The sequence below is a fragment of the Callithrix jacchus genome, chromosome 20, assembly GCF_049354715.1.
Source record: "Callithrix jacchus isolate 240 chromosome 20, calJac240_pri, whole genome shotgun sequence".
Taxonomy (NCBI): domain Eukaryota; kingdom Metazoa; phylum Chordata; class Mammalia; order Primates; family Cebidae; genus Callithrix; species Callithrix jacchus.
Genome location: NC_133521.1, coordinates 24,872,169 through 24,884,909, shown reverse-complemented (window position 1 = coordinate 24,884,909; position 12,741 = coordinate 24,872,169). Strand labels below are relative to the sequence as shown.

The window sequence follows — 12,741 nt, the reverse complement described above, 5'->3', positions numbered from 1 at the left end:
CTCCCCTACTTCACACCATGGTCAATCCATTCTCATAAAGAAAGCTTCTTTTTTTTTTTTTGGAGACAGGGTTTTGCTCTGTTGCCAGGCTGGAGTGTAGTGGTGCAATCATAGCTTACTGCAGCCTTGAACTTTTGGACTCAAGCAATCCTTGTGCCTTAACCTCCCTAGCAGTTGGGCCCACAGGCATGCACCATCACACCTGGCTAACTTTAAAATGTTTTTTTTTTTTTGTAGAGATGGGGTCTAAGTTGCTTTGCAAAATGATCAAAAAAAAAAAAAAAGGTAGGTAAAAAAAAAAAAAGAGATGGGGGTCTACCTATGTTACCTAGGCTGGTCTCAAACTCCTGGTCTCAAGCTGTCCTCCCACCTCCATCTCCCTCAGTACTGGGATTACAGGCAGGAGCCCCTGTGCCTGGTCCTGAGAAAGCTTCTCAAACCCAGTCCGTCACTCCTCTGCCTTCCCAATCTAAAATCTTCAAGGAGCGGTGCAACCTTGCTCCTGCTTACCTCCTCTCAGCACCTCAACTCCCTGAAGAAACCACGCCCCTTCCCATTTCCCGGCCTTCCCACATGCTGCTGCTCTCTGCAGCTTCTCCCCATTGCTCTCACCCTCAAGCCACATGCTTTGCCTGGTAACCTCTTCATGTCTCCCCCTCTTCATGAAAGATCACTTGCTCTGGGGACATTCTCATGACATTACACCTCTTCCATGTCCCACATTTCTGTCCCTGCCCCACTATCCCCCTGGGGGGAGGTTCCAGACTATTCTATGTACTCTTGGCCTAGGAGGCTCTGCATCCCCTCTACCTGCTACCATTCTTACTCATTCTTCAGCTTCCATTCAGACTAGCCTTATTGACGTCCTCTCCAATCCTACAGTGGGCATTATTCACACTTTCTCCCTCTTCAGGACATCTCTGGGCTTTTGTTTAGACCTATTTGGTACCAATCCCAAGCTTTGGGCCCCATCACATAAGTTTTTGCTTTTTTCCTTAACTAAATAGTTGGCTGCTCCAGGGCAGACACCAGATGTTGTCAGCTTTTCACCATGGCAGGAGGTAATCAAACCCTGTTTGATTAATCTGGCGGATGTTCTTTTTTAACTTTCTACCACACAGTTGCAAATGACACAGGGGAAAAATGTCTAGTGTTTTTTTCCCTTTCAACATTTTCAGCCAAATGTTTCTATGCAAGGTCTATACAATAGCTGGGACCAAGTGCCAACTATTTCTCTGGGCAGAAGGGAAGAATGACTCAATAGGAGGAGATAAATAAAAAGTGGGACTGATACAATCTAATTAGAATACATTTCTTTCTTAATCTTTGTGAGTACATATACCATACTGGTGGTAATGGCGGTGAGAGCCTCTGTGTGGACCAGGGAAGCTGTGGTGTGGTTCCATGCTAGCTCCATAAGCCAGGCTCTGGGGTAGCATCCGAGATGCTCTATATTAGATACTGACTGGTGTCATGTGCCACTGGTGAGGAGGAAGACAACGTGCTTTTCCCAAAGGGTGATGATCTCCCCAGATGATGACCCTTTTCAGGAGGCAGGAGTGCTTTCCCGGAATAACCTTTTGGCTCCTTATTCAGCTGCTGCAGCAGATACTCATTAGTTACCACCAGGGATCTGAGGTCCAAGGGAAAAAGGCAGTCATGAAATCATAAAAGCAAGAGAGATACCATGCAGACCAAAATGTTTCCCAAAGACAAATGTGAAATGAAGTCATATCTTTAAATAGAAAGAACTGTCCAATTTATGATTATTTTAAAAGCAGACCTACAGTGTCTTCATTACAATTCTGTTTGATTATGTTCCAGACTTACTGAAGCAATAATACATTTCCCATGTTATATATAGCTAGTGGTTGTTCTGTTCTCTCCAAAGCACTTTGATGATGAGGTAAGTAGAAGCCCTGGGTCACTGGCACTCGATCCGGCCTCTAATTTCTACCCCAAATCGTAACACCTATTTCTAATCTATCCTGCCACTGTGATTCACTAATGGTGCTAGTCATGATGAGTGTATTGAACTCTGCATTACCATCTAATTTTTTTTTTTTGAGATGAGTTTCGCTTTTGTTGCCCAGGCTGGAGTACAATGCAGATCTCGGCTCACTGCAACCTCTGCCTCCCAAGTAGCTGGGATTACAGGCATGTACCACCATGCCCAGCTAATTTTGTATTTTTAGTAGAGACAGGGTTACACCATGTTGGTCAGGTTGGTCTCAAACTCCAGACCTCAAGTGATCCACCCGTTTTGGCCTCCCGAAGTGTGAGATTACAGGCGTGAGCCACCACACGAGATCTGTATTATCATCTAATGTTAAAAGCCATCCACACACTATAGTACCATTTATAACAGCAAAACATGTTAACCTAAATGTCCATTTATAGAGGACTAATTAAATGAATGGTATATCATCCACACAACTGAGCAGTATGCAACTAGAAAAAGGAATGAGAACTAATTCTACACACCACTATGAATGGATTTTCATAAAATGTTAAAGCAACACTATGTCTTCTTATGTAATAGTGGGGAAATACATATATACACTCCTACAATAGAAGGATAGTGGGAGGGAAGGAAAGGATAGCAAAGACAAGTAAGGAAGATAGAGTATTTATCTGATGGAGTTGACATTGGGACTGTGTAAATGTTTTACATAATTATGAAAACAAGATTAAATCAAAATTATTTTTTAAATTCCATAAGAATCAGAAGCAAAATAAAACAAAGGAACCTGTATGGTTTAACACACATAAGGATTATTAGTTTAATTTAAAAGAGGGTATTTTGACTGTACCTCACTAAAGCAATATACCCTAATGTTTTCAGAGTCTGGTCTCCAGACCAGCAGCAACAGCATCACCCAGAAGCTAATTAGAAATGCAAATGTTCAGTTCCCAAACCAGACCTGCTGACTCAGAAACTGTGGGGTGAGGCCCAGCAATCTGCATTTCAACAGGTACTTCAAGTTAATTCGGAGGCATATCGAAGTTTGAGCACCTAATATGGTGCTCATAATATTGGAGCACATAATATTGCTATTCTGTTTACTTTTGTAATGTTTGAAATAATTATAATGAAAAGCTTTTCAGAACAATCCAGAATGGTTCTGGGTCTAATTCTCTGAATATAAAGCTAACCAAATGAAAATGAGGAAGTGAAGTTGTAGGTTGAAGGTTTGGGGATGGAGTGCAGTGAAAGTTCTCATAAATTATTGGCAAGCCAAAAATCTCAAGGGCTTCTCTAAATGTAGCCACAGTCTTGAGGTGTCTTCTGATTTTTTTGCCTGGCTTGTATCCTAGGGGTGCTGTTCTTTAAGGGCTGATGCTGTTGAGCTCCTCTGAAGGAAACGCATACTTCGGGTTCTTTCCCTATCACTCCATGCTGAGTGCTCTTCAAGTCTTATGTGACCGATAGCCGGCATTTTCCAGAGGAGCCAGATGGCTGATTTTAGGGGTATATACTGACCTCCCAAAAAAGTTAGCTGACCCAAACAAAGGTCCCATCAGATCCAGTGAGAAGCTAATTATCGAGGTGTTGCAACCCACCAACACTAGCAAAGACAATTAGTCCCTGGTGTGTCCTGGGAAGCAGTAATTTTTATAATCCCTGAGCTAACAGGCCAGTTTATACACAGAATGGAGTTAATTTGTAAAGTGCATAGATATTAACTTTTCAGGTAAAACAAAGGAGACAAAAGGAGTGAATATCTGCTTCTAAAAGCAAGCAAGATAGACCCTCTCCTACCTCTGACTTTCATGGAGAACAGCAACTGTCTCCTCCAGCTTTTTCAGCTGGGCAAGCTCCTGGTTCAGGCAAGCCACCTGCATGGTCAGCTGTTGGTTTTTGTGCAGAAGATCATCTACAAAGGGCATAGTAGCCAGGGGTGAACAGGATTCCAAGCTGCTAGTCTTTGAGCAGAATATAAGTATTCAGATGGACATCTTGAGAATTGGGGGCCCCATGGCACCAAATTTCACACTCCATTCACCGTTCTCTTACTTGGAGACAGGAGATCCCGTAGCAAGAATACGGGGTTTGACAACAGATCTGAATTAAAATTCAGCCACTTAATATTGCACGTGTTAGTTCATTTTTCTGACTTTCATTAGAGCTAATAATCTTGCTGCTTAGCACCGTTATGGGGATTAAATGACACATCTACCCTCACTTAGCACAGGCAGTCAATAGATATTAGGTCTCACTCAGTATTCTCCATTTTGGTTTGTTTTGTACATCCTTCACTTCCTATGTAGTATATGAAAACATCTAGAATAGTGTCGGACACATAGTAATAACTCAATTAATACCTGTAGAAACTTAAATTGTCTCTAAGACACTCATACCTAACTTCCCCAATATGCTACCATTACCTGCAATAATAAGGTAGGTAAGAGAACAGGGACTCTGGTTGTAATGATGTCAGTCTTCTATAACAGTGCTTCTTAAACTTTTTTTTTCTTCTGAGATGGAGTTTTTCTCTTGTTGCCCAGGCTGGAGTGCAATAGTGTGATCTTGGCTCACTGTAACCTCTGCCTCCCAAGTTCAAGTGATTCTCCTGCCTCAGCCTCCCAAGAAGCCGGGATTATAGGCCTGTGCCACCACGCCCACCTAATTTTGTATTTTTAGTAGAGACAGGGTTTCATCATGTTGGCCAGGCTGGTCTCAAGACCTCAGGGGATCCGCCCACCTTGGCCTCCTAAAGTGCTGAGATTACAGACATGAACCACCGCGCCTGGCCTTAAACTTTTATTTTGCTTACAAGTCACCTGGGGATCTTGCCAAAAATAGGTTTTAATTCAGTAGGTGTGAGGTGAGGCCCCACTTGTTCAGCAAGCTCCCAGGTGATACTAATGTGGATCACATCTTGAGTAGGAGGGTTCCAGAAGGTGGAAAACAAGGCTGCAAAAGCTTGTTTATCACCAGTAAGCCAAAATACTACACTAGGCCTCCTGGCTGAATGAAAGTAAAAATTTAGTGGATAAATACCTACTTTTAATTTCAAAGTAGGTAAGTGGAGACTGATATCTTGATTATTTGAGCTTGTGAGTATCAGATACTGCTGATATTTATTTATTTATTTAGTGCTGAGATTTAACAATGGAAATTCAGTGCTTCCATATCAGAACTTCAAAATCAAGTTCTTCATATAAATCCATATACCCATAATTTGCATAGGGGTGCTGAGCTAGTCTGTCAAGGGCAAACTTTATCTAAAATATGGGCCTAAACTATACTGATAATAAAGTAGTACAATCAAGACTTAAATAGGATATTATTTTTCACTTATCACAATGGCAAATTTTGAAAAAATGCCCAGTGTTGTTGGCAGGGTGGAGTGAAGGGGCATTCAAGTACACTGCTGAGATGAGTGTAAATTGAAACACCTTTCTTGGGAGTTATGTAACAAAAGCCTCAAAAATACCCCATTCTTTCACCCACTAATTCTACTTCTAGGACTGTCTCCTAGGAAAATAGCCTGAAATGTACCAAAGATTTCTGTATATAGACATTAATAGCAGCATTATTTATAATAGTATAAATATTAGATATTAGGACTCTCAGCTCCATCAAAAGGGAAGAACGTTAATCTCAGAAAAGCATTTTGATTCTAGGGTCTTTTCCTTCACTTCAGGTCTTTCTTTTGAATGTTTAGAAATTATTTTGTTATTTTAATTTGTTCTTTCATTCTCTACAAGAGCTAGTGAAGGAATAGAAATTATTTAAACTCATTTATATTCTAAATATAACCATTATAATTAATGGTAGCTTTATAACAGCAAACATTAAAAACAACTCTATAGAGACTAAGTAGATACAGTATATTGTTGTGATATTGTAGAAATGCCTATACTATGAAATACAATAACATTAGGACATAGAAATCAGGTCTGTGATTACTTGGGTCAACAGCAGGTGAAACTGCACAAAGGTATGAAGAAATTTTCTAGCAATGTTCTGTATTTTAATTGAGATCAAACTTAAAATGTGTGCATCTAATTGTATGTAAATGGTTTTTTAAAACCAGGACACAGTTTTATTATTTATTATTATTTTTTAAGAGGGAGTCTTGTTCTGTTGTCCAGACTGGAGTGCTCGGCTCACTGCAACCTCTGCCTCCCGGGTTCAAGCAATTCTCCTACCTCAGCGTCATGAGTAGCTAGGATTACAGGCACCTGTCACTATGCCCGGCTAAGTTTTCTATTTTTAGTAGAGACAGGGTTTCACCATGTTGGTCAGGCTGGTCTTGGCCTGAGTTCAAGTGATCTGCCTGCCTTGGCCTCCCAAAGTGCTGAGATTACAGGCGTGAGCCACCGCACCCGGCCTATTTTTATTTTTATTTTCTTGAGACAGGGTCTCTCTTTCGCCCAGGCCAGACTGCAGTGGTGTGATCAAGACTTACTCTAATCTTGAACTGCTGGGCTCAAATGATCCTTCTGCCTCAGCCTCTTTGGCTCTATAGGTGCACACCAGTGCCTGGCTAATTTCTTATTTTTTATAGGGATAGGAATCTCACTATGTTTCCCAGACTGGTCTTGAGCTCCTGAACTCAAGCAATCCTCCTGCCTTGTCCTCCCAAAGTGCTGGGATTGCAGGCGTGAGTCACTGCACCTGCCCGGCCACAATTTTAAATTTGGAGTTAAAAATATACAGAGAGGTAAGGTAGAAGAAAATACACCGAAAATACTAATGCAAGTTATTGCTGGATCATGGGGTTATATTTTCCAAACTTTCTACAAAGAACATGTTCTTACTGCTATAATCACAAAAACATGTGTCATTCTTAAAATTAATGGCAGTAGTAACAACATGTGTACATGCTCTCCACTGACAAGGGCTTCATCTGGTAACTCAAGCCACCTGCATTACAATTCTCTGAGGCAAGATGATTGTTTCCGTTAACTGCCAGGAAAACTGATGACCAAGTAGGCCAAAGGCAGCCACATGAGCTAGCATGATGAAGGTTACTAAATGGGTCATCTATAAACAAACAGTTGTCTTAAGAGGTCCCATCTATCATGGATTTCCTCAACTTACCATAAGTATGTGACTGTTGCCCACTCACAATTGAGATAGCAGCACCTTCCTTCAACTGTTGAATTTTTTCTGACAAAATGAGGTTTTCCTCCAGCACTCTGACCAGTTTTTGCTTCAGACTTTCCTTTAGATCAGAAAACAAAATACAAGTACATTAAGAACCTGACATTCTAGGCTGGGTGTGATGGCTCACCCCTGTCATCCTAGCACTTTGGGAGGCCAAGGCTGGTGGATTACCTGAGCTCAGGAATTCAAGATCAGCCTGGGCAACAGGGTGAAACCAGTCTCTACTAAAATATGAAAAAATTAGCCAGCTGTGGCAGTGTGTGCTTATAATCCCAGCTACTTAGGAGGCTGAGACAGGCGAATAGCTTGAACCTGAGAGGCGAAGGTTTCAGTGAGCCAAGATAGTGCCTGGGTGACAGAGTGAGATTCCATCTCAGAAAAAAAAAAATCTGACATTCTAAGGCATGTTTATAGAACTGAAAGCTCTTTACCTCTATTTAGTGATAAATTGAATGGAAGTCAGCATCTCTTTCTCACTAAAATTTTAACTTACTGGTAAATACAACTCAAATGCAGTAAACAAATTTATCACATGGACTAGCAATCTTTCTTATGAGTTATCTACTACTCTTGCAGAACAAATGGTCATTTTGACAAGTAGCCAGCATTCTTAGTCAACTGTCTAAAGTTTCTAGAACTGAACTTGGTGTCTGAAAATCCTTTAATGTTAAGAAAAACAGCCGGGTGCAGTGGCTCACGCCTGTAATCTCAGCAGTTTGGGAGGCCAAGGTGGGTGGATCACATAAGGCAGGAGTTCGAGACCACCCTGCCCAACATGGTGAAACCCTGTCCCCACTAAAAATACAAAAGTTAGCCAGGTGTTGTGGCAGGCACTTGTAATCCCAGCTACTCGGGAGGCTGAGGCAGGGAGAATGGTTTGAACCTGGGAGGTGGAGGTTACAGTGAGCCAAGATGGCACCACTGAACTCGAGCCTGGGTGACAGAGTGAGACTGCCTCACCACCGCGTCAAAAAAAAAAAAAAAAAAAAAAAAAAAAAGGAAAGAAAAGAGAACAAAGCATGGGGACATGTCCTTCTTCCTCTCCTAGAGCCAGCAGGCTAATGCTCTAGAATGGACCCTGGCCCCTGGTTCAGGGCTCTCGGCTTCGTTAGAAGGGAGGAAAAATAATCCCAGATACATTTGCTAGGATCAAACCAGAACCTTCAAGAATATGATCCTAAACATTTCAACTTTAGGGTGTTTGGGAATTTTTGTTCATTTGTTTCTTCTCATTTCGAGTCTTTCTTTAGAATTTTTGGATTAGGGTTAGAATGAGGGAGTCCCTGCAGAATCTCCAAGTTGTCCCTGTCCTAGCAAGTTTTGTATTCCTGCTATGCCCACACTTTTTCCATGTTTTGGTTAGGTGTTCATGGTGATGCTGATCATTAGGGCACAGAGATGTTCTTGTCCTGCTGCTCTGTTTTTTTCTAAAGGAATATGAGAGGGGCATACCATGTCATTAGGGACCAGCTGCCCAGCCTCCTTCAGTTCAACCTCCCTCCTGCAGAAGGCTTTCGTCGTGTCTTCAGGATGTGAGCGACACCTCGGCTGAGAAGGAGCCGGGACTACCAAAGACAGAAGCAAATCTCGGGCAGGACCTGCCAAAAATTCAGGATGGGCACATGGGCCAATCTTAAAAGCTAAAGCACAGCATGCCAGTGAGTAACTACCAGCTCTCTGGATCAAGTAGGGTAATCTAATATCTCCTTTTTACCAGAATTTAGTAAGTGACTGAGAGAGGTGTTTTTAAGAGAACAAGAAATTATAGGCTGGGCACAGTGGCTCATGCCTATAATCCTAGCACTTTGGAAGGCCAAGGTGAGCGGGGATCACCTGAGGTCAGGAGTTTGAGAGCAGCCTGACCAATATGGAGAAACCCGTCTCTACTAAAAGAAAAAAAAAAAAATTTGCCATGCATGGTGGTGGGCGCCTGTAATCCCAGTTACTCAAGAGGCTGAGGCAGAATTACTTGAATCTGGGAGGGGGAGGTAGCAGTGAGCTGAGATCGTACCTCTGCACTCCAGCCTGGGCAACAAGAATGAAACTGTCTCAAAAAGAAAGAAAGATAGAAATTATATCCTATGGAGAAATATCAGCAGCCCCTTGTGAATGCATGATTTCTTGGTCACTGATTCATGGCCCTGGGGATAATTTCCTACAAAATGGAAGCAATAGGTCAACATGGGAAGGAAAATAACTGTGTTAGGATTTCCTCTTCTGTATGTCCCTTTAGACTTTTTTTTTTTTTTTTCCTAAGGTGGAGTCTCGTCCTGTCACCAGGCTGTAATCTCAGCTCACTGCAATCTCCACCTCCTAGGTTCAAGCAATTCTCCGGCCTCAGCCTCCTGAGTAGCTGAAATTACAGGTGCACACCACCATGCCCAGCTAATTTTTGTATTTTTAGTAGAGACGAGTTTTCGCCATCTTGGCCAGGCTGGTCTGGAGCTCCTGACCTTGTGATCCACCCACCTCAGCCTCCCAAAGTGCTGAGATTACAGGCATGAGCCACCGCACCCGGCCAAGTTTCTAGTTTTTACTTAAACTTTTACCACCACCAAACGTTCCTTATTCTTCTATTAAATAGCCAGTAAACATGTTAAGGATCAAAAAGAAAACAACAAATAAATGCATGAAGCCAACATTTACAAAACTGTTTTCCACCATGTTTCTAGAAAAGAACCCCTAAAGAGAGTCCAGGTCATTTACTCATTTGAGTTTTTCAAATCATAACACTCTAACAGTCATCTCAAAACTCTGATGATCAAACCCAATTTCTGTTGTATTCATTATTGGCATTTTCCCAAGGATCATAAAATCTTAGAAAAAATTAATATAGTCACTAATTTACACATCTGTTTACTCTATATATTACCAAAGACTACCAAAAATTCACAGAAGGAACAAAACAGTCATTATAAAACAACTGGAAAAGGTGATGCTTTTTTAAAATAATGAAGAAGAATATGAGAAAAATGCAGACTTGTGAACTATGGTGTCTCTGAGATGTTTCAGAATGCGATCATGAGAACAACTTTCCTTGCAAGTGAAGCGGGCTAAGTGGCTTTTAGCAGAACACAGAGCAGAAGTGAAGTCCAGTTCCTCTCCAGGGACAGAGAATGCATTCACTCACGGATAAATTTCTTGTTGAGGAGGAGGGAGCCGGAGCCATTCCAGTGCTTATCCACAAGCTCCAGGAGCTGTCTGAGGACGGTGGCCACATGGGGGGTTCTGGCAGAGATTGGGGGACTGTGGTTTCCAGGCAAACCATGCAAACTACCCAGGTCACTAGAGAGAGGCTCAAGAGAAAAAAAAAAACAACAATAAGAAAAACAAAACCCCAACCATTTGTCATTCTTACACAATAAGGGAAGTAAGAATTTAGACATTTAGACTTTTTAAAAAGTAAAAAAGATGATTTCATCTTTCAGTTTGGATTTGAATGGCATTTATGCCCAAGACAAAAACATAAGATATTCAATGATAATTTCAAGGTAACAGTATCTTCTATCACAATTTTTAATAGAAATTTTCAGGCCAGGCACAGTGGCTCACACCTGTAATCCCAGCACTTTGGGAGGCCGACGCGGGCAGATCACTTGAGCTCAGGAGTTTGACACCAGCCTGGCCAACATGGTGAATCCATGTCTCTACTAAAAATACAAAAATTAGCCAGGCATGGTAGTGGGCGCCTGTAATTCCAGCTTCTCAGGAGGCTGAGGCAGGAGAATTGCTTGAACCCGGGAGGGGGAGGTTGCAGTGAGCCAAGATTGTGCCACTGCTCTTAAACCTGGGTGACAGAGCAAGACTATATCACACACACACACACACACACACACACACAATAATAATAGAAATTTTCAGAAGAAAATTAAAAATTTGTTATTTGACACCTACGTCTATGGTTCAATGTTATATAACAGAAAGATTAAATTGCAGAACATTTAAAAAACAGTATTTTATAAAATAAATGCAGGAGTAATAAATTATAACTCAAAGTACACTTATATTCAATATATTAGTATATAATAAACATAAATATTCTATAATATTTTATTTAAGACAGGGTCTTGCTCTGTACCCAGGCTAGAGTGAAGTGGTGTGATCTTGACACACTGCAGCCTTGAACTCCCGGCTCAAGCTATCCTCCTACCTCAGCTTCCTGAATAGCTGGGACTACAGGTGTGCACCACCATGCCTGACAAATTCTATATTTAATATATTTATTTATTGAGATAGAGTCTCACTCTATTGTCCAGGCTAGACTGCAGTGGCATGATCTCTGTTCACTGCAACCTCTGCCTCCCAGGTTCAAGCAATTCTCGTGACTCAGTCACCAAAGTAGCTGGGATTACAGGTGTGCACCACCATGCCCAGCTAATTTTTGTCTTTTTCGTGGAGATAGGGTTTTGCTATGTTGGCCAGGCTGGTCAAAAACTCCTGGCCTTAAGTGATCTGCCTGCCTAGGCCTTCCAAAGTGCTGGGATTACAGGCATGAGCCACCATGCCTGATTATTTTTTTGTTGTGTGTGTGTGTGCTTTTTTTTTTTTTTTTGAGATAGAGTCTTACTCTGTCACTCAGGCTGGAGTGCAGTGGCCCGATGTTGGCTCACTGCAACCTCTGCCTCACGGTTTCAAGCGATTCTCCTGCCTTGGCCTCCTGAGTAGCTGGGACTATAGGTACATGCCACCACATCTGGCTAAGTTTTTGTATTTTTAGTAGAGATGTGGTTTTACCATCTTGGCCAGGCTGGTCTCAAACTTCTGACCTCAGGTGATCTGCCTGCCTTGGCCTTCCAAAGTGCTGGGATTACAGGCATGAACCACTGTGCCAGGCCCAGGCCTGCCTTTAAAGAAAAAAAAAAGATGGCCAGGTGCAGTGGCTCAAGCCTGTAATCCCAGCACTTTGGGAGGCCGAGACGGGTGGATCATGAGGTCAAGAGATCGAGACCATCCTGGTCAACATGGTGAAACCCCGTCTCTACTAAAAATACAAAAAATTAGCTGGGCATGGTGGGGCGTGCCTGTCATCCCAGCTACTCAGGAGGCTGAGGCAGGAGAATTGCCTGAACCCAGGAGGCGGAGGTTGCGGTGAACTGAGATCGTGCCATTGCACTCCAGCTTGGGTAACAAGAGTGAAACTTCGTCTCAAAAAAAAACCTTAAAAAATGTTCTTTTTGCAAATTTTCTGATCTACACCTTTCAGAAATTAAGGAGTATATTTCTTTTATACTCAGCAGCTCTCTTAAAGCTTTCCATAAAGAGAAAAATAATGTCTAACAGAAAAAAAGAAATAGGAGTTTTTAAGGTCTAGAACAGCACATTTAAATTTTAACATTTACTTATTTGTTTATTATTATTTTTTTGTAGAGAGGTCTCCTATGTTGCCCAGGCTGGTCTTAAACTCCTGGCTTCAAGCGATCCTCCACCTCGGCCTCCCAAAGAATTGGGATTACAGGTGTTAGCCATAGTATCTAGCCAGATTTTTAACAATAGAACATGAAATAGAGGTTAAAAATATTTCCTAGAGCATGTCATACTAATATAACATACCAAATATGCTGTTTCTGGATCTTTACTCTAAATACATTAACACACAGTTAGTGTTCTTGTCTGGTAAAATA

General features: G+C 41.7%; 1 protein-coding gene across 8 annotated transcripts in view; it reads right to left on the bottom strand.

The window, feature by feature from the left end:
- Nucleotides 1–1,283: 1,283 nt before the first annotated feature.
- The window catches only part of LRRC36 (leucine rich repeat containing 36), a 49,070-nt gene continuing 37,612 nt past the window's right edge, over nucleotides 1,284–12,741 (bottom strand). For 5 of the 8 annotated variants that reach the window (XM_078357421.1, XM_002761170.6, XM_008986052.5 and 2 more), the window contains 5 exons: nucleotides 10,251–10,416; nucleotides 8,573–8,718; nucleotides 7,055–7,178; nucleotides 3,764–3,878; nucleotides 1,284–1,633 (listed from right to left, as the gene is read on the bottom strand). In XM_078357421.1, coding sequence (XP_078213547.1) covers nucleotides 1,450–1,633; nucleotides 3,764–3,878; nucleotides 7,055–7,178; nucleotides 8,573–8,718; nucleotides 10,251–10,416 — 735 coding nt within the window. In that variant the 3' untranslated portion in view covers nucleotides 1,284–1,449. The other 3 variants (XR_013530085.1, XM_008986049.5, XM_008986055.5) reach the window with 3 other exon arrangements.